The sequence below is a fragment of the Camelina sativa genome, chromosome 9 (genome assembly GCF_000633955.1).
Source record: "Camelina sativa cultivar DH55 chromosome 9, Cs, whole genome shotgun sequence".
Classification (NCBI taxonomy): Eukaryota; Viridiplantae; Streptophyta; class Magnoliopsida; order Brassicales; family Brassicaceae; genus Camelina; species Camelina sativa.
Window position 1 is genome coordinate 25217172 of NC_025693.1, and position 23204 is coordinate 25240375.

Below are 23204 nucleotides of genomic sequence, written 5' to 3' on the forward strand. Positions count from 1 at the left end.
TAACAAGTCACAAACCTGATATTATTCTCTAACCATCAAATTGGTAACAAATCCTTTGTTTTGTTATGAAGTATAGTATAATTAGGGAAAGCAGATAAAGAAAGACCTTGGCTGCAGCTTCAGCTGAGACACCACCTTGTTTGAACAGAAACCAAGGTGCTCGTTGATCCATGTAGGTATTTCCTGCATTTCCAATCTCTAACACAGCTTCACACGCCGATGATAGTGACAGACTTTCATAGTTTGTCCTAGCCTTTTCAACCTTTTTAAGAGAAGAATGGTACAATTTGAGAAGGAAGGATTGACATAATGAAGCCATTAGAGATGGAAAAATGCATAGAGAAGTCAAAGATTTCAATTTTTGGAACTTTACCAGCTTCTCCACTGTGTCTTTCAAAGGAACTCCTTCGGCTGCAATAGTCGAGTCTACCACTAATGTGGACTCACAGTTCTTCTTAAGAAGTCCAAGAGTGCGGTTAAGGAGATTTCCTGAAGAGTAATACATTATTGAACAGATTTCAGAAACTAGTTCCCTGATAAAATAACCAAAAGACTGGACAACCACTTAAGTAAGAATTAGTTTTAGTAGAGTTAAAAGAACACCTATTGTGTTGGCGAGATGTGCATTGACAATTTTTATAAAGCGGTCTTCTGAATAGTCCCCATCATTTCCAAACTCCACCTCTCTTAGGAAGAAGTACCTGACCGCATCTGGCCCAAATTTCTGAACCAACTCAAACGGTTCTAGAGTATTCCCCAACGATTTTCCCATTTTCATTCCATCCTATTATTTGATAACCATGGGGATATCAGAAAATTTAATAATCTAGTATTACTCTTACATGTAAGCATGAGTGAAGGAAGTTGGCAAGAACTAGAGAACTCCAACACTGAACAGGGAATATGCAGCATCAAGGTTTTTTTTGGTTCTATACCTTTGTTAGAAACCCATGGCCAAACACCATCTTGGGAAGGCTCAGACCAGCAGACATAAGCATGGCGGGCCAGTAGACGGCATGAAATCGAAGAATATCCTGCACAAAAAATGGCATTATCAAATAGACAAATATAAAGTCATGCATTAGACAACACATGTGTAAAGAAGGTTGTACTTCTGGCCGTCATCCAGAATAGATATAAGCAAGAAACAAACAGTTCTCTCCAGAACAATCATTTAACTATACCGTTTCATTACAGTTTCCTGACCATGGGATTATCATTCTTTCCAGCAAATCCCAGTTAAAAACACATATTGAAGGTGAACCAGATTAATATCACAAGAGTCTAAGCTAACCTTTCCGATCAAATGCAATGAAGCAGGCCAGCCTAATGAAAGAGCAGTTTCTAGATTTTGTTGCTCATTGTCCTCTGTTAGAGCTGATATGTAACTGTAATAAAAGAGGAAAGCATTGACATTAAAAACACAGTTTGATACAAAAGCTATAAGTTATAACACATCAGTGTATAGAGACATAACGAAGAATCAAGCAGTAACCATATATAGTTCTCGAGGACAAAAGAACGAATATATACCCGAGTAGAGCGTCAAACCAAACATATATAGTTTGTTTATCGTCGTCAGGAACAGGAATCCCCCAATCTACTAATGCTCGAGAAATAGAAAAATCCCTTAAGCCACTCTTTATCCAACTTTGAACCTATAAAAGAGCCTATTAGAAAAAGGATTAAGATAGAATGAGCTATACTAAAAGACAAAAAATTCTCTATTTTCTTCTGAATAATCTGTATCACCAAAGGTCCACAAACACTACCTGAATACTACAAGGAAGAGAACTTGAAGATTCTGTATCTCACCTCATTTAGACGATACGAAGGCTGCACAAAGCGAGGATTCTGGGACAAAATATCTTCAAGAGGTTTCTGATATTTCGATAAAGCAAAGAAGTAGTTATCTTCTTTCCTAGCAACACATGGAGCTTGATGGACAGGGCAACAATTGTTTTCAAGCAGCTCTTTCTCATCCTAGAGAATTCAAAAACCAAAACAAACCTATAAAACTTGTTCCCCACACAGACAAGAAAGTATATTCCTAATTTCAAAAAATCAAAACCTTATATTCCTCGCAGTTAACACAGTAAAGTCCTTCATAATCAGCTCTGTATATATCACCATTTGCGAAAACTCGAGCATAGAACTCTTTAACGATTGCTTCATGCTTAGGATCAGTAGTTCTGATGAACTTGTCATAAGCTATATCAAGATCTTTCCAAAGAGATCTATAAGATTGAGAAATAAGATCACAATGCTCAGCAGGGTTACGTCCATTAGCAGCTGCTGATGTAGCTATCTTCTCACCATGTTCATCTGTTCCTGTGATAAAGATAACCTTCTTGCCAAGCAGCCTCTACACAATCAACAACAACAACCACAAAATCAATCCTTTGATTTCTTTATTAAAAAGATAAAAATTGAAACTTTGAAAAGTCAGAGAGAGTGATTGAGAAACACACCTGGAAACGAGCAATTGAATCGGCGGCGATAGTGGTGTAAGCACTACCCATGTGAGGAGGGGCATTAACGTAATAAAGAGGAGTTGTGAGGACAAATGTCTCAGCTCCATCGACGCCATTTTCCGGCACTGTTCCGAGGCTGGAGGAAGTGCAATAGAGAGCTCTCTTACCGGATAAAGATTGAAGCTTTTGGGAAAATCTGAAGGTGTTTCTTGAATAGAATGGTTTGGTATTAAGAGGAGTGTTGAAAGGGTTTAACAAAGAGAGGGCGTTATGTAGCGAAGTGTTCAACCTCGCCGCCATTGATATTGATAAGAAACCTTCACCGGAGAGGAAGAAGCAGAGACTGACAAAAATTTGGAGCGCAGTTTAGGTCATTGGTTCGGTTTTATCGGTAAGCGATGACGAGAAATTATACCAAATTCCGGTTAAGAATAAATTTCAGATTAATTTGGTTATTACCAAATAAACCGATGGAAAAGAGACATAACCGGGTTAGGCTTATAAATACTCTCTATCTCCGAAGTTTTTGGTAATCGCTCGTCTTTCATCACAGGTGAGAAAGGTTTATTGATCAGTTTGAACCCTAATCTCTTTCTCGTTTCTTGTATCGCAACCAAGAAGACAACATGGAAGAAAAGGCAGGTGTAACTCCGGGGGAGTTCGGAGGAAACCTAAAACGGGAACTCAAGAAGCTCTTTCCTCCTGCTGCTGCGCAACTCTCGATTGTTGCGTCCAAAGGTCAACATCGTATATTAGGAGATTATCAATGGTTAGTATTGCTGCATCTTTTTCTCGTTTAAGCTTTTATGGAATATTTTCAGTTTCTTTACTCAATTCTTGTTTGCTGTTTTTGCAGTAACGATGTAATGCACATGCTGTCGCCAAAACCTTTCCGGTCCGATTTAGCTCAAGCGTTAGGTCTTTTCTATGCTCTATTATGGTCGAGTAGTAGTAGATTCTTGTTAACTCTTTTTGTTTTTTGTTTTTCTCACCAAGTAGCACTTTGTTTCAAATTTCCCTGCCTCTGAGATGGTGAAATCATGTTCTGTTACTGGATCTGGATTTATCAATTTTGTTATATCAGATGATTTTATCGCCAAGGTACTCACTCACTCTTGTGTAGCTTGCTCACTTGTTCTACATATGCTCATTCTTTTTCATAATTTTTTTGTCTATATCTCTGCAGAGCATTGAGAATATGCTGATCAATGGAATTGACACATGGGCGCCTACTCTTCCGGTTAAGAGAGCAGTTGTTGATTTTTACTCTCCCAACGTTGCAGAAGACATGCATGTTGGTCATCTAAGATCACCTATCATCGGTGAAACCATTGCTCGATTGCTCGATTGCTCGAGTACTCAAAGGTTCAAGTTCTACGCAGAAACCATGTTGGTGACTGGGGAACAAATGTAAGCTACTTTTCTTCTCTCCAACTTATTTCTTCATTATCTTTTTTTTTTTTTGTTTTTTATCAAACAAATGATTTTCCAACTTTGCTTCCTCCCCTACAGGCTGGTATGCTAATCGAGTACCTCTTTGAGGTATTTCCTGGTGCAGTTAGTGAGTCTATGACAACAATTGGTCATATTCAGGTCAGCTGTCTTACTTCATATGGACGGACTCTCAAGCTTTACACTTCTTTTTTTTTTTGTATTAAATATTGCTCTTTATGTGAAAGTCCAAAAGCAATTCAGTTTCTAACTTTAGATGTCATCTGATAGTTTTCTTACTTCCACTCAAAAATAAAATTTGACGAGGATCCTCACTTTAGAAAAAAGGCACGACGTTCTGTGGTCCGTCTTCAGGTATAACCCGAATCACTTTTGCGTTTTTATGTTTGGCAGTGTCTCAGTTTGCAGCTTCAGAATCTTACTTACTCTCATGTCTCTTTTTTATGTCTTTTTTTTTTGTTGTTGTGGCGTTTCTTCTGTGCAGGGTGGAGATCCTGTTTACGTCAAAGCTTGGGCTAAGATTTGTGAAATCAGTCGAACCGAGTCTACCAAGATTATTCAGCAACTCCAAGTTGAGGTTGAAGAAAAGGTTAAAGAAATAGCTGGACCTTTACTACTATATTTTCTTAAGTAGAATGGAAAGAGAGATACATAAATGGGTTTACTAATGGAAAATACTTTGATTCATGACAGGGAGAAAGCTTTTACAAACCTTACATCTCTAACATGATTGAGGAATTGACCAGCAAGGGGTTGGTTAAAGATATTGATGGTGCTCGTGTTATACCCATCGAAGGCTTGAAGAAACCACTCATGCTTGTCAAGAGAGATGGTGGTTTTACCTATAGCACAACAGATATGGCTGCTCTTTGGTGAGTTAACTTACTAGTCTATATTATATATCTACCTCATATATTTTGACTTTTTGTGTCGGTAATTGTAATCTGAACTTGCATATTATGTAAAAATCTTCTTGGCTCAGGTATCGACTTAATGAAGAGAAAGCTGAGTGGATCATTTATGTGACAGATGCTGGCCAGCATAACCACTTTGATAAGTTATTCAAAGTAGGTTTGATGAATATATTAGTTTTATTTAAGATTTGACGACGTGGAGATGTTATGTCGGTCGTGACTGTGGTTTTCCTATTACTCTCTGAATCAGGCTGCCAGAAAAGCAGGATGGCTTCCAACCAATGATACAACTTACCCTAGAGTTAGCCATGTTGGTTTTGGTGTAGTCCTTGCAAGAAATGGCAGGCGGTTTAATAGTTGGTCTGCTTATAAATTTAGCCTAGCTGATTTGCTAGATATGGCTAAGTATTACAGTAAAAGGGCCCTTATAGAGCGTGGTATATTACTTTGTGTCTGGATTTTGTTGAAATCTATTCGCTTGTTCTGTTATTACGTGGTCTAACTCATCCCTCACATGTTCTTCTCTGGTTAGGCGAGGACAAAGAATGGATACTCGAGTAGCTGGACGAAACAGCAGAGGCAGTTGGATACAGTACGATGAAGTAAGTATCATCTCTATTCTTACTGCTGGTGATACTGAATATAAATCTAACTTGTGGTGTTGTTTATTCTTTTAAAGGTTTGCTGACCTGAAGAACAACAGATTGACAAGTTATACTTTCAGCTATGATCAAATGCTTTGTGACAAGGTAATGGAATTTGAAAGCTAGTTCTACATATTTGCTGTACGAAGTCATCTGCACATGCTTATTGAATATTTGATCATATGTCATGAGCAGGGAAAAACAGCCGTTTACCTTCTTTACGCCGATGCTCGGATCTGCTCAATCATCGAAAAGTCTGGCAAAGACATAGATGAGTTGAAAAAGGTATTCTAGCTAAATATTGTTCCTCTTTTGGTCTTATGTTCGTCCTCTTGGCTGCACCTGAACTTTCCATTGTCATTTGTAAAGCTCTGTGTATGATATGTGGTTTACCTACCAAGTTGCGCTGTAGTTCATACGTTTGAGCACCTATTTTATTGCAGGCAGGAAAGCTAGCATTGGATCATGCAGACGAACGGGCACTGGGACTTCACCTGCTTCGGTTTTCAGAGGGTAAAACACATGCTGATTACACATAGTGTTACTTTCATATTCGACTTGTATTTAAATTTCTTAGTAACAATTGCAATCCAGACGGTTGAGGAAGCGTGCACCAAACTGTTACCGAACGTGCTGTGCGACTACCTATACGGGTTATCCGAACAGTACTCCAGATTCTACAACAATTGTCAGGTGAGTTCCTGCGTTTCTATTTAGGCCTAATCAAAACCCTCTCACCATTATACTGTATTACTCATCTTTCTCTTGAACTTTTTTTTAAAAGGTCATTGGTTCAGCAGAGGAGACAAGCCGTCTCTTACTCTGTGAAGCAACGGGGATAGTCATGCGGAAATGCTTCCACCTACTTGGCATCATCCCTGTTTATAAGCTTTTGATAAAACGAATCAAAATGGCAAAAAGCGTTTCTGTCCGTTTCGAGAAAATGTCACAAATGTATGTACCGAAATTTATGCACTGATATATTGACACGTATACATATATAATTTATCCAATGATATATGAACACGCTAACAATACATGTTCCAACCGCTTAAGAAGAACGCCACTTTGACCACCCGAGAAAACTGGACTTGGACAAAAAGACAGAATTTTTTTTGGAACGGCGTTTCACACATGTTGGGGCAAAAATATGTTTATTAGTTTAATTTTGTTACTTTCAAATTATTTGTTTAGAAAAATATAGAGGAAAGAGTAAAAGATGATGATGATTCACATTGTTGACTTGTTAAATTCCATATAAGGATTATAAAAATTCACTAAATCATTACAACATTCTATTTCTTCATTCTAGAGACTAGAGAGTTTTTCAAACTATGGTATTAGTTTGACAAATCATCCATAGAAAAATCTTCATACAGTATTATCATTAAGTATATATTTAATTTCCTTAAACACATAGACCTAAATATATTTTCATATTTACATAAATAGCATAACAATCAATGGCGTTATCATTGTTGTATATATAAAAAAAAGGGCCAAACTTTAAAAAGTAACCCTTTTCTTCTCTTCTCCTTCTTCTTCCTCCGTTCGTCCTCTTCTTCGCCTCCTCCGGTCCACGTAGGTAGGTATGTAACTCAGCTTTTCCCATTTCAGTTTCTTCTCAATCGGATACACACCGAAGCTTTCATTAGTTCAACATTTTCTCTTCTTTCCAAGAACAGATCTATCTTTTTCCCTTCTCGAATCCGATTCTCCTCGTCAGATTCGTTGATTTCGTACTGTTTCTTTTGATCTAGATTGTGTTTTATACTTTTTGTTATTTAGGTTATGGAGTTGAATCGTAGGTCGTATTGATCTGTAGTTTTGTTCTTTTATAGAGTATATGATTCTAGATATTATTGGAAAAATAAAGATCTTCATTTCACTAGGCGGCCATTAACGTGTTTGTGTTTTTGTTTTTTTTTCAGTGGAGAACGAAGATTTGTTGAATGCGTTGTTATTGTCATTGTTAAGTATTTGAAGTTCAAGTGATTGTTTTTTTGAATCTGGTGAAAATGGTGTGGTTTCGAGCTGGTTCGAGTGTTACAAAGCTAGCTGTTAGGAGGATTTTGAATCAGGGTGGTTCATATGCGACGAGGACACGTTCTCTTCCTTCTCAAACTCGTTCCTTTCACTCGACTATTTACAGACCTAAGGCTCAGAGTGCTCCTGTTCCTAGAGCTGTACCTCTCTCTAAGCTAACTGATAGTTTCTTAGATGGGACGAGCAGTGTTTACCTTGAGGAGTTACAAAGGGCTTGGGAAGCTGATCCCAACAGTGTAGATGAGTCTTGGGATAATTTCTTTAGGAACTTTGTCGGTCAGGCTGCTACTTCTCCTGGTATCTCTGGGCAGACTATTCAGGAGAGTATGAGGCTTTTGTTACTTGTGAGGGCTTACCAGGTGAATGGTCACATGAAAGCTAAGTTGGATCCATTAGGTTTGGAACAGCGAGAGATCCCTGAGGATCTTGACTTGGCTCTCTATGGATTCACTGAGGCTGATCTTGACAGAGAGTTCTTCTTGGGAGTGTGGCAGATGTCCGGATTCATGTCTGAGAACCGGCCTGTGCAGACCCTTCGTTCCATATTGACAAGGCTCGAACAGGCCTACTGTGGGAACATTGGGTTCGAGTATATGCACATTGCTGATCGTGATAAATGTAACTGGTTGAGGGAAAAGATTGAGACACCAACTCCTTGGCAGTACAACAGGGAGCGACGTGAGGTGATTCTAGATCGGCTTGCATGGAGTACTCAGTTTGAGAATTTCTTAGCTACCAAGTGGACTACAGCTAAAAGGTTTGGACTTGAGGGTGGAGAATCATTGATTCCTGGTATGAAGGAGATGTTTGACAGGGCAGCAGACCTCGGAGTTGAGAGTATTGTTATTGGAATGTCTCACAGAGGAAGATTGAATGTTCTTGGTAATGTTGTTCGGAAGCCACTCCGTCAGATATTTAGTGAGTTCAGTGGTGGTATTAGGCCTGTAGATGAAGTTGGCTACACTGGAACTGGTGATGTCAAATATCACTTGGGAACCTCTTATGATCGACCTACAAGAGGTGGGAAGAAAATCCATCTCTCTTTGGTTGCTAATCCAAGTCACTTGGAAGCTGCAGATTCTGTTGTTGTTGGCAAAACCAGAGCAAAACAGTACTACTCCAATGATTTAGACAGGACCAAAAATTTGGGTATTTTGATTCATGGAGATGGTAGTTTTGCTGGACAAGGAGTTGTTTACGAAACTCTTCATCTTAGTGCTCTTCCAAACTACACCACCGGAGGAACCATACATATTGTGGTGAACAACCAAGTGGCCTTCACGACAGATCCAAGGGCTGGGAGATCTTCCCAGTATTGTACTGATGTTGCTAAGGCTTTGAGTGCTCCCATCTTCCATGTTAATGGGGATGATGTTGAGGCTGTTGTACATGCCTGCGAGCTTGCTGCTGAGTGGCGTCAGACTTTTCATTCTGATGTTGTCGTTGATTTGGTTTGCTACCGTAGGTTCGGGCATAATGAGATAGATGAACCATCCTTCACTCAGCCAAAAATGTACAAGGTGTGTTGACGTTATTTTCGTTATATGTTACCCAAAAAGAATCTGCTGTGGATTTATGAATTATTGCAGTTTTCTAATGCTTTGTATTCCCTTATTGCTTTTCAATTTGACAGGTTATCAAAAATCATCCTTCAACCCTTCAGATCTACCACAAAAAGCTCTTGGAATGCGGTGAAGTATCACAACAGGATATTGACCGGATACAGGAAAAGGTTAACACCATCCTAAATGAAGAATTTGTCGCTAGTAAAGACTATCTCCCTAAGAAACGAGATTGGCTTTCAACCAATTGGGCTGGATTTAAGTCTCCTGAGCAGATCTCACGTGTTAGAAACACTGGGTGAGTTGGGTTCGTCTTTCTTTTCTCTCTTTTTTGTGTGTTTCCTATTGTCCGCTAAACTTTACTCTTTTTTTGCAGTGTCAAACCAGAGATACTTAAGACTGTTGGCAAGGCAATTTCATCGCTTCCAGAAAACTTCAAGCCACACAGGGCAGTGAAGAAAGTTTATGAACAACGTGCCCAAATGATTGAAACAGGAGAAGGAGTTGACTGGGCTCTTGCAGAAGCTCTTGCTTTTGCTACCTTAGTTGTGGAAGGCAATCATGTTCGTTTGAGCGGTCAGGATGTTGAACGAGGAACATTCAGTCATCGTCATTCTGTCCTTCATGACCAGGAAACTGGAGAAGAGTATTGTCCTCTAGATCATCTCATCATGAATCAGGATCCTGAGATGTTTACTGTTAGCAACAGGTACTTTTACCTCCATCCTTCACCTCTAGGAATTATTGTGCTCCAGCTTGTTTTGACAGCTCAAAGTAAACTGACATAAGTTTTTTGTTCTTTCTGTGTGTAATGGCGATTGACCATCTATGCACAACTATTTTTTTTTCTCATTTCTGCAAAATGCGATCTTACATTTTGAGAGAAAACCCTTGTGTTTGTTCCTTGCATACCAGAATTCTCATTGTAAAGTTCACTAAGACGCTTTACTTGTTGTGTACAGTTCTCTTTCAGAATTTGGTGTCCTTGGGTTCGAATTGGGTTACTCCATGGAAAGCCCAAACTCGTTGGTACTATGGGAAGCTCAGTTTGGAGACTTTGCCAATGGAGCTCAGGTTATATTTGATCAGTTCATCAGCAGTGGAGAAGCCAAATGGCTGCGTCAAACTGGGCTTGTTGTGCTACTTCCCCATGGTTACGATGGTCAGGGCCCTGAACATTCAAGTGCGAGGTTGGAACGTTACCTTCAGGTAAACGCTGTCCAAGATTTTATTATATCTTATGTGTGACGATGTTGAATTAGTGAAAATGTATAATCACGTTTGATCCTCTTTCTGACTCTAATTATCTTCTGTTACAGATGAGTGATGATAATCCCTATGTCATACCAGACATGGAACCAACAATGCGAAAGCAAATTCAAGAATGTAATTGGCAGATTGTCAATGCCACAACTCCTGCCAACTACTTCCATGTTCTTCGGCGACAGGTAAGACCTATTTCAAGTTATCTTTTTTACCTGTCACCAAGCGATGGTTCTTGTATTGTTTACAGCTTACAATTTCTCAATGTCACTCATGTTGCAGATTCACAGAGACTTCCGTAAGCCTCTGATTGTAATGGCACCAAAGAACTTGCTCCGTCACAAGGACTGCAAATCAAATCTCTCAGAGTTTGATGATGTCCAAGGCCACCCAGGTTTTGACAAGCAAGGAACTAGATTTAAGCGATTAATCAAGGATCAGAGTGATCACTCTGATCTTGAAGAAGGCATCAGAAGATTGGTACTTTGCTCCGGAAAGGTATTATAAGCTCCGTTCATTTTATAATATGAATCTTGCCAGTCCCAGATTTGTGTAAGGAGAAATTCTTACTTTTGCTTCTTTGTAGGTCTATTATGAGCTTGATGATGAACGGAAGAAGGTTGGCGCAACCGATGTTGCTATTTGTAGAGTGGAACAGCTTTGTCCTTTCCCATATGATCTCATTCAGCGTGAGCTCAAGAGATATCCAAGTACGTTACCTAAACTATCTTTGTATTGGTTCGGTTTGGCTTTTATGTCTACCTCTAAAACTAGTTTTTGTATTGGTCTGAAACAGACGCAGAGATCGTTTGGTGCCAAGAAGAGGCGATGAACATGGGAGCATTCAGCTACATATCTCCACGGCTATGGACAGCAATGAGAAGCTTAAACAGAGGAAATATGGAAGACATTAAGTATGTTGGTCGTGGTCCTTCTGCTGCTACTGCCACTGGTTTCTACACTTTCCATGTCAAAGAGCAAGCCGGACTCGTCCAGAAAGCCATCGGAAAGGAACCCATCAACTAAAGAACTCTTCCTTTTTTAAATGGATTCTCAGACTGAAAAGAAAAAGGTAGAAAACTTTGAAAATAAGAACTTTGGGTGATGCAAAAGTGCTAAACAACACTGAGAAAATTCTCTATTTCTTTGTTATTTTTTCCTGGTCCCATTGATTTTGAGCCTGTCTTGTATTGCAGGTCAAAACATAAAAAATCTCATTTTGATAGTTTTGTTTTTGCTCTTCCTTTTTCTTCTGAGATGCATATTTTGCGTTGTCATTGTCGTTTTCCCTTACATCTTGTTCTCTAAAAAGTGAATTATTGGTTTCGATTGGAGTATTGTATCAATTAGCCAAACCAATTTGTAGAAACGGTCAAGATTTGGTTGATGTACCAATCTCCTCATTATATCCGAAGAAACAGAAGTATGTAATTAGTTCATACTTCATAGTAGGATTTCAAACGACTAGACGAAGGTAGATTTGTTCATAACATCTTCAACCTCCTCCACTCCACCATAACTACATCCACCCACTTAACAAAATGAAGTTGTTATTGTAATAAAGACAACCAAGTTACAACAACTAAACTCTAATATTCTTTTTGTAAATGTGGCCATTTACTTGAGATACTTCATAGATCTACAATACATGTACATTCCAATATTATAGGATGATGATATATGTGACATGTAATATTAATATCATACACTTTCTTAACACCAATAACATATATATTATCATATCCCAAATGTAAAATAATAAATCGAGGACACCTTTTGATAATGTATCACTTTAGAAAAAAGCAAAATTGTGGAGCCACTCTAATTGCTGCTGCGAAAATATGCTTTTAATGGATGCACTCATACCTGTCATGTGTGAGACATTTGGTACCATCATTACCAGCTTCACCATCAAATCTATATCCCTCTTTTTTTTTTCATTATCAGTTTTTACTACAAAAAATATTCATGCCACACAAGAAAAATTATAGATATCATTCTCCATACACCACTTTTAACAACTGTAAAAACCAAAGTTTGTATAACTTAAATCATTTGAAGTAATGCCGTTGTTGTATTACTATCTGGATACATATCAGTACATGTTGTTGTTAAAACAAAATAAAACAACTCTATTAGAAAAGTAAAGTAACGAAAGAATCAAACCTAATCTATGGCGAAAATGTAGTTTGATTATCACAGCTATAAAACTTTGTCGCAAAATCAGTATACAAAAAGTTGTTGCAAACTTGTCGCTATGTCGTTCCAAATTATTTACTACGACTGATTACCGATTAAACCATGTTTTTAAGCAACGTAAAAGATAATTTTTCCTTGGCGGTGCAAGCCAATAATTTGATGAAAACACAAAATAAAGGGGGCTTGACTAGTCTTGCATGTAATTAATGGTGTTTTTGACATCATAATACTAGGATGGGTCGAGACTTCACCTAAACGCATTTAATTATTTAAGCATTCTACCAAACAAAACCATCTTTGATATGCTTCATTTAGAGACCACTAAAACTACTTTGTTGTTTTGTACTAGGTAACAACAAGCATAATGCTGCTTGTGGGATTTGAATTCAAGACTTTTATTATGACAAAGTTAAAAAACTTGCGAAATTCCTAACAAATAGTATAAAATAATAGAATTCTACCAAACACTATGAAATAAGATCAAACCTTCCAACTGAATTAACAATACAAGAAAGTAGCAAACAGTTTGATAACATGATCTATAATAGCATCAATTATAGTATAAGATTGAAGTTTCCTCTCCCCTACTATAGCCGACACTCTCTTTATACTACCTCTTGGTGAATTTATAGCTCACCCCAACAATTTCATAAATTTATAGTAATTTTTATAGAGCATTTGACACTTTACCTCTAAATTTTTTTTTTTTTTTTAAATCAGACCACACAATATATATGATCAACATATTGTTTCTTTTCAAATCAACAATTATGTTTTGAGTTTGGAGTGAATCTTGTTGGATTGACAATTGGTAAAACTGATACTATAAAGTAGATTTTTTAGCTACAACTATTATAAACTTAGGTTTTTTATTTTATGTCTTGCACTTCACAAAAATCTATACAAAATCGCATTTATTGCAGTTGATGTATAAACAAACTTTCCAATTAAACAGACTTCAGAAACCTGTCTCTCAATGACCTTGTAATAATAATATTACAAAATCAAGAAACAACATAATTCACAAAAAATAATAAAATAAAGTAAGAAATCAAAAAAGAAAGAAAGAGACAGTAGCTCTCAACTCAATCAAAAAGCACCAAACCAAAGTTACCAAACTTCTCATCACAAAGAGAGAAAGAAGAAGAAAGAAGAAAGAAACAGAGCAAAACAAAACAGCCATGGCAGAGAAAGAGAAGAAAAGTAAAAAGAAGAAGAAGAAAGAGAAGCACCAATCTTCAGACATATCTTTCAAACCTTCCTCCGACGTAAAAGGTCTCAAATTCGGCGGCCAAATAATCGTCAAATCATTCACAATCCGACGAGCAAGAACACTCGAGCTTCTCAAACTCCTCTCCCTCCCTTCTTCATCATCCCCTCCGCTTCTTTCCACCGCGGCGTATCTCCCGACGAACTTCACGATCCTTGCGCACCACGCTTGGCACACGCTAACACTCGGCTTAGGAACAAAGAAATCAAAAGTAGTGGTGTTCGTTTTCGAAACAGAGGAGATGAAAGCATCGGTCGTTGCGGCGGAGGGAGGGATCTGGCCGACGGAGATACCACTCGGAGATGTGAACAAGAAGATGATCAGGAAGTTAAAGAATTGGGAGATGGCGAGGTTTAAGTTCAGGAAAGGTTGTATAACGTTTTACGTATACGCCGTGAGAAACGCCGGGAATGAAGGGTTTGCTGCGGCGGAGGACTTAAAGGTAATATTACAAGCGGTGGTGGCTTTGAAAGACTTCATGGATCACACCGCAATGCTTGTAATGCCCCACCAGAAAAGTATTAATTACAACTCTTGTCCTCCTTTTGCCATGGCTCACTAGAGAAACTTTGAACATTTACATTCAAGTGTGCCTCTCTTTTTTTTTTTTTCTTCTTTTTTGTTACTACTTTTATTTATTTACATATATAAAAAGAAAAGTTCTGTTTATTTATTTATTTTTGGTTCCCTAGTGAATTGTGATGAGGGATTGTTATATGAATTTTGTTGCTTTTTTTTTTTGGGGTGGAAGATTATTATGGTATGAATAAGATTAAACTGTTAAGTTGGGTTAGTTTTTTTTGTTTGTGCACTTTATCAAAACAAGTTGTTTCTGATTTGTTGACCAAGTCATCTAGTGTTTGCTATGATTTCAGAGGTTCATTAGTTTCAGCGTCATTGTACATACATGACGCATCAACCGAATAAAACTAGAAGAAGTGAGGGTTACACTGTTATACTACTATATTTGGGGTCGATGTAGTGTAGTTGTGATGTCTCTACACTTACAATGTAGTATAGTTGTTATCAATAGCAAGTTTTGCTACTTGTTTACTTTTATATGTGTCACTCAAATATGATTTGAAGGAGATCAAAGTTTTACTACACCATTTCATATTTTATTATATATATATTTGACTAACAAAATGTCAACAGTGTTGTGCTCACATTATCAATGTCTTTTTTTGTCAAAGCACATTATCAATGTCACGATATGATGTAATGTCATAGTTGTACAATGATACGTTTACTCATTCTTATTTGTGAATGTCATTTTAACTGTTTGTTGAGTGTTTTGTGTTAGTGAAAGATTATGAGAACATAGTCCTAAACTTTTTTGACTGGCAATTAGAAGTTTTCAACTGATGCTAAATCTCATGGCATGGAAGACATAATTATATGGTAGATAAGATAATGTTCTAACGTCTATATTGCTTTTTACGTTGATGGATGGGCCATCTAAATCCAACATAAAGATCACAAGTCACAGAATCATTTTATTCTAAAGCGTAACTGTGAAGCAAATCTTATGGGAAGTTCCACTTTATTTATTTAAATAAAAGGAATTAACAAAGAAAAAAAACCTTAAAAATTAGAATATCCGAAATTAAACTCAAAGTCTGATGATCTCTCCAATCCAAAAGTTCCTCAGAACCATTATGTTAGGACGTTCCAGACAAATAATATACTACATAACATAGACAAGACAATCTCTTAAAACTTACACGCACCATTGCTTGGGTTGTTTCCTACTACCATACCAGTTCCGCTGAAATCACAAGTACCATCGGTGCGACCGTGGCTCTGGAAGTAAGCGTTCATCACAAAAGACGCGTGCGTCCTCACACTGCTCGGGTTAAAGCACGAACCGCCAGCTTGGATTGGTTTACAATCAACGCCACCCTGACCACACACCCAATTAATGTTGTCTTGCAGCTGCTTATCCGTAGCTTCCGACCTCGCCACACACCATTTACCACCGGCAGTACTAGGCGCAGGCAATGCTGGACGGCCGCCACCTCCTTGTTTGTTTTTAAGAAGACCAACATCGTAAACCGGGGAGAAATCAGCTCGGAAAAGTCCCCAGTTTCGTTCTGCGGTTGGACCGGGTTTGCCTTCTTCGTTAAAGAGACCGAAAATGTAAGTCTCGAAACGTCTTTTAGGCATGAGTGGTGTCCCTTGGCCTTGTGCACGTTTAATAATGTTGAGGTTGAACCAAGCTGCGTTAGCGGGCGAGCACCAAGGTTGGTCACAAGCAGACGGCCAGCCAGTCTCGCCAACAACGATGTTAACATCGCCGTATCCAAGAGCTTTCATGGCGGAATAAGTCGAGTCCATGAGAGCATCGAACATGTTGGTGTAGACTTTGCGGGTGAACGGGTCACGGACAGCCTTGTACGGGGAACGGAAAATGGCGAAGTTGACGTTCTTGGGGTCAAAGCCAAAGAAAGGGTAAGGGTTGACCATGAAAGGAGACTTGGTGCGGCGATGGTAAGCTAGGATTGGAGCCAATATGCCCTTGTCCCAACCAGGCCTGAATCTACCGGTACTTGGTGCACCGGTCAGGTCATAGGCTATGATGTTAAGTGAGTGTGCGGTTGTGACCTGAGACAAATTGCAACAAATAGTAATTTTAGAATCAACCGTTGCTTTATCAGTTTCTAACAGTTCCTAGAATCACATGTACACTGATGTAATAAAGGAAACATAAGACATGGCAGACACATCAAGAATCTAAGGACAACCGTGGACGGTGAGATAAGCACGTGGGGTAGTCTAAATAGTCAGATCTTAATATACATCGCTAACACTTTCCACTCTTTGAAATTTGTTTTTTGTGATTTTTAGATTTAACTAAAACATGAAGAAAAAAAAAGAAAAAACAGAAATTAATCAGCTTTTGTTTTGCATATATTTTTTCAACGTTACTGTTCCAACTTTAAATGCGCAATCAATGCATTATTGCTGTTACAAAGGAAAGAAAACAAAAAATAGTGCATTTTCACGGTAATCAATTAATTCACTATTAATAATTTACATTTTTAGTTAAAAAATAAGGTAAAGTTACGTAAACAAAATAAAATACTTCATCACTAGCAGCAATATCGAAAATTCAACGTAGAGATTTCCAAAGTTTTTATCTAGAAATTGTAAAAAAAATGACATCAAACCATATTTTAATGATTTTAATTTATTTATTTACCATATATAATTCCTAAAAATAAGATAAAAATCTGAAAAATAGGAAAATAAAATAAAAAGAGAGAAAGCTGACCTTAACATCTTTGACACCAGCACGAACCAAAGCATTGTTAAGATTCATCATCGCCGGCAAAAGATTATTAATCATGTTATTATCTCCGGAGAGCAAAATCTCATTCCCGACGGATATATACTTGATTATCGTCTGAGGATTAAACGGCAAAATGTTAGCGGAAACCCACCGACGAGCTTGTAACCCGTTAGCCAACGCCGGAATATCTCCGTTAGGGACGGTGACGACGACGGAGATACCTGTCCCGGCGAAGGCACGGAGGATGTCAGGGTTCACATCGAAGATCTTGACGCTATCGATCGTGGTTTGTGTTTTGATGAAATTTGCCACCTGAGTCGGTGGTGGGAGGTTCCCGAGAGTTCCGTAGTTAACACCGATGGCGGAGATTACCGCGGGGAGAGATAGGAACACGGTGGCGGAGAGGAGGAGGAGGAGAGTGAGAGATCTTGACGGTGGCTCTTTGGCCATTGTTTTTTGTTTTTTTTGGGGAGATTGGGAAATATCAAACGATCCAAAAGTGAAACCCGTGAATCGTTTGAGTTGTGTCTTTATTATATGAGGAGGAGAGATATTTTTTTAATAATTGGGACTGATAAAACTATTTATAATAGCAAAGTTATTAAATAAATTCGATATGACCGTTTTGTATACGTGTGTATAATTGTTTATTTGTATTTTTAGTGAGGAACAGCTGGATTTTTAAGAAAGAAGAATAATTAGTGTTGTCTTTTTTTTTCTTTTTCTTTTTTTCCATGTGCGTCGGCTTAAATTTAGGTAGTTGTAAATTATTGAAAAAAGTGGAATTTGTTGTGACCGTGAAAGTTTTTAGTTGATTTTGGCTAATTATAGTGTCTATATCTTTATTTTGGATAATTGTTTTTGTAAATTATCTGACTGTTTTAATACTCATATTATCTGTATTTGTTAATCCTAAAATTAGTTTTAAGATTGCTATCCTAAAGTTTTCTGTATACTGATTTACTCGTTAGGAAACAAAAAAACGAAAAAGGTAGATAGATAGATAGTGTTGCTTTTCTTTGGATATGTTCTTTTCATTAAAGATGTTAACAGTGAGAGATCTGAAACAGATTTAATCAGTAATATAAAAGTACTTACCAAATTTATATTCTCTGTAAAGGATGATTTTCTAAAAATTTCACACAAAATTAAGAAACATTTAATGTTTAGTTATAAATATATTTTCATAATTATTAACCAATAAAATTTTAAATTTTCAATTAATGATTCTTAACATTTATAATTTTTTTAGCATAAACTGATAAAAGTTTATAAAAAATCAATCTTTGTGATACTAAAAAATCATAAAAAATCATCTATTTTGATACAGAGAAGTAATTAAAATTAAATGACAAAAAAAAGTGATAGAGATCAACGCGGTTTCGGACAGTGCCGTTCATTAGACACGTGTTTAAAGGATTAAGGATTGGAATAGTTTGGAGTTTGAACACTACGGACCAAAGTCAAATAGATGCGAAGTATAATGAAGATGTTGAGGAAGCTGATTCTTTAACTTTTACCGACACCTCTTCTTCTCTTTAGCCATTTGTTGTCCTTTCTTTCGAACAAAAAAAAAGAAAGAAGAAGATCCGCGTCCATGTCTCTCCACATCCATTCATTATTTAAGTTAACAGTTTATTGTCATTATCAATGACATACTTCAACTGATTTCACAAACCACGTTACTTCTTTTATTTTCAATAGTAGTATAATGTTACACTATATATAATTGATTATTGATGCCACTATATTAGCTCTATAGAGACTAAACAAGATATGTTGATTGAAAATACCAACATGTGTAACAAGAAATTACCAAAAGGTTTAAACAATGTCAAAGAAAAAGATGGAGGTTAGCCAAATTCAATAGTGGTCATTATATCGAAGTTTTTCTTGTATATCTCGTTATATGTGTTCTTTACATACTATTTCAAGGTATATAAATCATAAAACTATGACTAAGATCCCTGCATATGCTCCGGCGATATCTCTACATTCATTCGTGATCTTCCTGAGATTCTCTCAACCATTTGACTCGATACTGTTTTTCGACCTATCGATAGCTTCTGGATTCGTCCAGAATCCGGCTCAAAATCCCACATAACTCACTAACTAATGAGATCTACGCATGGTCTTATGTCGGCGAAACCCAACTCTTATGAAAGTTTATTTCAGAATCAGAATTCAGAGTTATGATTTCTTTAGAAACGAATTTCCCTTTCATGTCTGATGTCTCTTTTTTTTTTCTACTGATTAGTTAATAATTTAGTGTCATTATCCAATGACACATAATATAGTTACACTGATTGCACACACCACGTAACTTCTTTCATTTTTTTCTCATTAAACAACTCACCACGTAACGTTACATAATAATGATGCTATATATATAGTCCTTTACTCCTTTTACATATCCAACAAGGCAACGAATTATTGGTTTTATTATGAAATTCTTGCGGTTATATAAAACAACAAAGATCAAACGAAATAAAATAGACTAAAAAAAAACAAAGAAAAATATCCATCTTTAGGTGTGTAATATGGGTCTCAATTGCAATTATATATAATTAAGATCTCATAATCACAAATTATTTTTAGGACAGTATTTGAAGAATCTGAACAAGTTCATGGGCTTTCATCATCTCTATTTATGTGCTTTAGTAGGCCTAAAGCCTTATAATAGAGCATCACGATCCACGCCGTTGTCTATTTTATTAACCCCACCCGGCACCCGGTTCCACCAACCAAACCTTGGCCAACACGTCCACAATATTTTCCTCATCCTTGCTCAATTTACATTATTACCCTCACCTTTCCTAATTTTTAAAGGAATATTCTTCTATACCCTAGACATATGCGTCTTTTCCAATACAAAATATTTAGAGTATATTTTTATTTATTTATATATCAGTGACCTCTCCGAGAGACAACGGCCACTGAACACTCTCTCTCGATCTAATCTTTTTAGCTCTCCTCTCCCATCTGTGACTCTCGTGATCGTCGTCTGCAAAAAAAAACTTGAGCAAAAATGGCCAGAAAGTTCTTCGTCGGAGGCAACTGGAAATGCGTAAGTGATCTTCTCTTCTGGATCTTTGTTTACTTTTTTTCTTTAGTTCTTCCCCGATCAAGTGAACGAGATCGGAAAAATCTCGATCGTAATCTGAGTTTTAAGGTTTTGTTCGTTGTTTGCTATGATTGACGTCGGATTTAGATCCATGATTTGCTTATATGTTTTTGATTTAGTACTGATGGTTGAGATTTGACGATTCGATGCCGGATCTCATATTTTTTGTCAGTTTTGATTTCGAATTCTTCATCGATTGGTTTCGTGTTCTAGTTTTGATGGATCTGTGTGTTGATTTTGTTAGCTAAACTATACTCAGTTAACATGCTAGGATTGATCTTATCGCGTCTAAGATATTGGATCACGTTTTTTGTTATTGGGAGGAAGATGCTTATGGTTTGTTTTGAATGTTTTTTAATCTAATGTAGAACGGAACTGCTGAGGAGGTGAAGAAGATCGTGAACACTCTTAACGAAGCTCAAGTACCTTCACAGGATGTTGTAGGTAAGTGTAGCATCTCCATTGCTTTGACGATCGTATAATTCTGTTTTTTCATGTCTTTGAAATCTGAGTTATGTGATAGTGGAATAAAACGTATCGCATGGATTTTGGCATACACACAAACCTGTTTCACTGTATATAGGTTAAATATTTGTTACCTCTAAGCATGATTAGATAGATCTAGTATCATCATATACATGTGTTCCATCATATTTGTTATGGTTCTATCTATGTTCGTAATTATGATTATGATTGGATTAATAATTTGATGGAAATTTTTTACCAATGCAGAGGTTGTGGTTAGCCCTCCATATGTTTTTCTTCCCCTGGTTAAGAGCACATTGAGGTCTGACTTCTTTGTTGCTGCACAAAACTGTTGGGTTAAGAAAGGTGGTGCATTCACTGGTGAAGTGAGGTGAGATTCTCGCTACTGCCTACTTACTAGTGTATACTTTAAGCTGTTTTACCGTTATTTTTCTATTCAGTAAAGATATATGGTTTTGAAGATGAGTATGAGTTTGTTAAAAACAAATCAACCTTCCCATCTGTTGCTCTTCTTTATTTTGTTTATACTATCTCATCCAAGTGATTAAGAAAACAACTTAACAGTTGAGAGTCAGAACATGATTTGATACCTGCCTGGTCAGATAAGCAAGTGTAAAACGATTCACCTGTCCATTGGATGACAGGAGGAAAATTATGTGATGTCTGTACTTCCTGCATATTATTTCCTGCACTTACGCATTATGTAACTTGTGTGCGCAGTGCTGAGATGCTTGTGAACTTGGATATCCCATGGGTTATCCTTGGTCACTCTGAAAGGAGGGCAATCCTTAATGAATCAAACGAGGTTGGTTACCTTTCTGTAGTTCTATTCAAATCTGCTTTTAGATCCATGATTTTGGTTTTTGACCTCTATCTTATGTTTGCAGTTCGTCGGAGACAAGGTTGCCTATGCACTTGCTCAAGGTTTGAAAGTGATTGCTTGCGTTGGTGAGACTCTTGAGGAGCGGGAGGCTGGGTCAACCATGGATGTGGTCGCTGCCCAGACCAAGGCTATCGCTGGTATGTAAATTGTCAAACATTTGCATCTCTTTTTTCCTACCTGAGTTCATTCGCGTTGACGCTTTGACTTGTTATGATGATAATAATTCCTTTACTCCCTTAGTGTATATCCTTAAACTACACAGAACTTAAGAATTCGTTTTTGTTTGTAATGGCAGATCGCGTGTCGAACTGGTCAAATGTTGTCATAGCCTATGAACCAGTGTGGGCCATTGGAACCGGAAAGGTCGCTAGCCCAGCCCAAGCTCAAGAAGTAAGTTGTTGTTGTTGATGCGTATGAGCACTTTAACATTTTTGCATCTTCTTTCTCTTACGAAAACTTATTACATTTATGAACAGGTACACGATGAACTCAGGAAATGGCTTGCCAAGAACGTGAGTGCTGATGTCGCTGCCACAACCCGCATCATCTATGGAGGTAAGACTATATGATGAGCATATCTGAATGTGTCAGTAACACCTTTTCGATTCATTTCCCCCTCAAGAGTTTACGTTACTTAGCTTGATTTTGCAAATTTATATCAGGATCCGTCAATGGTGGTAACTGCAAGGAGCTAGGTGGTCAGGCTGATGTTGATGGTTTCTTGGTCGGTGGTGCTTCTCTAAAGGTACACATATACTATATATTTTGCCTTGTTATAATAACATCTTCGTTTTTGTTTCAGTCAATAACGTTTATTTTTGTTCATTCTTTGCTTTTGCAGCCTGAGTTTATCGACATCATCAAGGCTGCAGAGGTGAAGAAAAGCGCCTAATGTGTTCATTAAGCAGTTTGAAAATCCTTTACTTTTCCTGCCTCAACTCTGAAAAAAATATATGAATAAGTTGGTACGATGATACATTTTGGTTCCAGTTGTATTTGGCAAAAGTTTCTCTCTTTACTATATTGTTTCTGAGAACGCAACAATCATATTTCTTCTCCATTTATTTAGCCGTCAACTTGCAAATCTCTTCCTTTTTTATAAGTGAAGCCTGTGTTCGTTCGTTGTTCATATAATTAATCCCCTCGGCGTTTCGTTTCTAAATCATTTGTTTCATAGTTACCTGTTTAATTAATATCAAAATGCCATTATTCCATTTTGGACCCCCTCTTTTATTTTTTAATCTCTGTATAATGCTGTCAACCACTAAATGGAGAAGGTTGTAAACGTATCGAACGCTCAAAAGATTATACAATAGGAGTGGAACAAAATTGCTTTATTTTTTTCTTCGCTTTTCCCTATTGACTTGTCAATTTTGACATTTTTAGCTTTTAAAATACTATTTTTTTCAACTTTATTGTCGTCATCATGAATTATGTTTAACATCATGTGTAGACTGTAGAGAGTCAAAAAAAAAAAAAAAAAAAGGAAAAACAAATTTCATGGAGAAGAAACTCAATATTAGGAATGTCAGTTTTCGATTTGTAGAAGAAAAAAAGGATGCGTATGCCGACACGAACGACGAACCTAGTTACGC

The 23204-nt window shown here is 37.2% G+C and overlaps 5 protein-coding genes and 1 pseudogene across 6 annotated transcripts in view; 4 read left to right on the forward strand and 2 right to left on the reverse strand.

Moving 5' to 3' along the window:
* LOC104712172 (methionine--tRNA ligase, chloroplastic/mitochondrial) overlaps window positions 1-2839 on the reverse strand; it is a 4299-nt gene extending 1460 nt beyond the window's left edge. Inside the window, exons 1-9 of the mRNA XM_010429007.2 lie at window positions 2472-2839; window positions 2072-2365; window positions 1816-1983; window positions 1534-1658; window positions 1295-1388; window positions 936-1034; window positions 604-784; window positions 374-489; window positions 107-262 (exon numbers count right to left, since the gene is read on the reverse strand). Of these exons, the coding sequence (XP_010427309.1) occupies window positions 107-262; window positions 374-489; window positions 604-784; window positions 936-1034; window positions 1295-1388; window positions 1534-1658; window positions 1816-1983; window positions 2072-2365; window positions 2472-2774 (1536 nt within the window). The 5' untranslated portion in view covers window positions 2775-2839. The remainder of the gene's footprint in view (window positions 1-106; window positions 263-373; window positions 490-603; window positions 785-935; window positions 1035-1294; window positions 1389-1533; window positions 1659-1815; window positions 1984-2071; window positions 2366-2471) is intronic.
* On the forward strand, window positions 3101-6463 carry LOC104715680 (annotated as a pseudogene).
* On the forward strand, window positions 6967-11692 carry LOC104712173 (2-oxoglutarate dehydrogenase, mitochondrial). Of its 2 annotated transcripts, none has more exons than XM_010429009.2 (9): window positions 6967-7073; window positions 7416-9050; window positions 9164-9390; window positions 9469-9801; window positions 10055-10301; window positions 10412-10540; window positions 10638-10853; window positions 10942-11065; window positions 11152-11692. In XM_010429009.2, exons 2-9 carry the CDS (start codon window positions 7503-7505, stop codon window positions 11379-11381), a joined length of 3054 nt encoding a protein of 1017 aa, XP_010427311.1. In that variant the 5' UTR covers window positions 6967-7073; window positions 7416-7502; the 3' UTR covers window positions 11382-11692. The 2 variants fall into 2 exon arrangements, with proteins under 2 accessions (XP_010427311.1, XP_010427312.1); XM_010429010.2 differs by having other exon boundaries at window positions 6985-7069.
* On the forward strand, window positions 13602-14623 carry LOC104712174. Its single transcript, XM_010429011.2, has one exon. It carries the CDS (start codon window positions 13736-13738, stop codon window positions 14384-14386), a length of 651 nt encoding a protein of 216 aa, XP_010427313.1. The 5' UTR covers window positions 13602-13735; the 3' UTR covers window positions 14387-14623.
* On the reverse strand, window positions 15351-17683 carry LOC104712175 (glucan endo-1,3-beta-glucosidase-like). The gene is made up of 2 exons (XM_010429012.2): window positions 17099-17683; window positions 15351-16428 (listed from the first exon to the last, which is right to left on the reverse strand). Exons 1-2 carry the CDS (start codon window positions 17564-17566, stop codon window positions 15538-15540), a joined length of 1359 nt encoding a protein of 452 aa, XP_010427314.1. The 5' UTR covers window positions 17567-17683; the 3' UTR covers window positions 15351-15537.
* LOC109124493 (triosephosphate isomerase, cytosolic) lies at window positions 20036-22696 on the forward strand. The gene is made up of 9 exons (XM_010429013.2): window positions 20036-20183; window positions 20609-20684; window positions 20973-21096; window positions 21447-21531; window positions 21614-21746; window positions 21905-21999; window positions 22086-22164; window positions 22272-22354; window positions 22451-22696. The coding sequence occupies exons 1-9, from the start codon at window positions 20145-20147 to the stop codon at window positions 22499-22501; spliced, it is 765 nt and encodes a 254-aa protein (XP_010427315.1). The 5' UTR covers window positions 20036-20144; the 3' UTR covers window positions 22502-22696.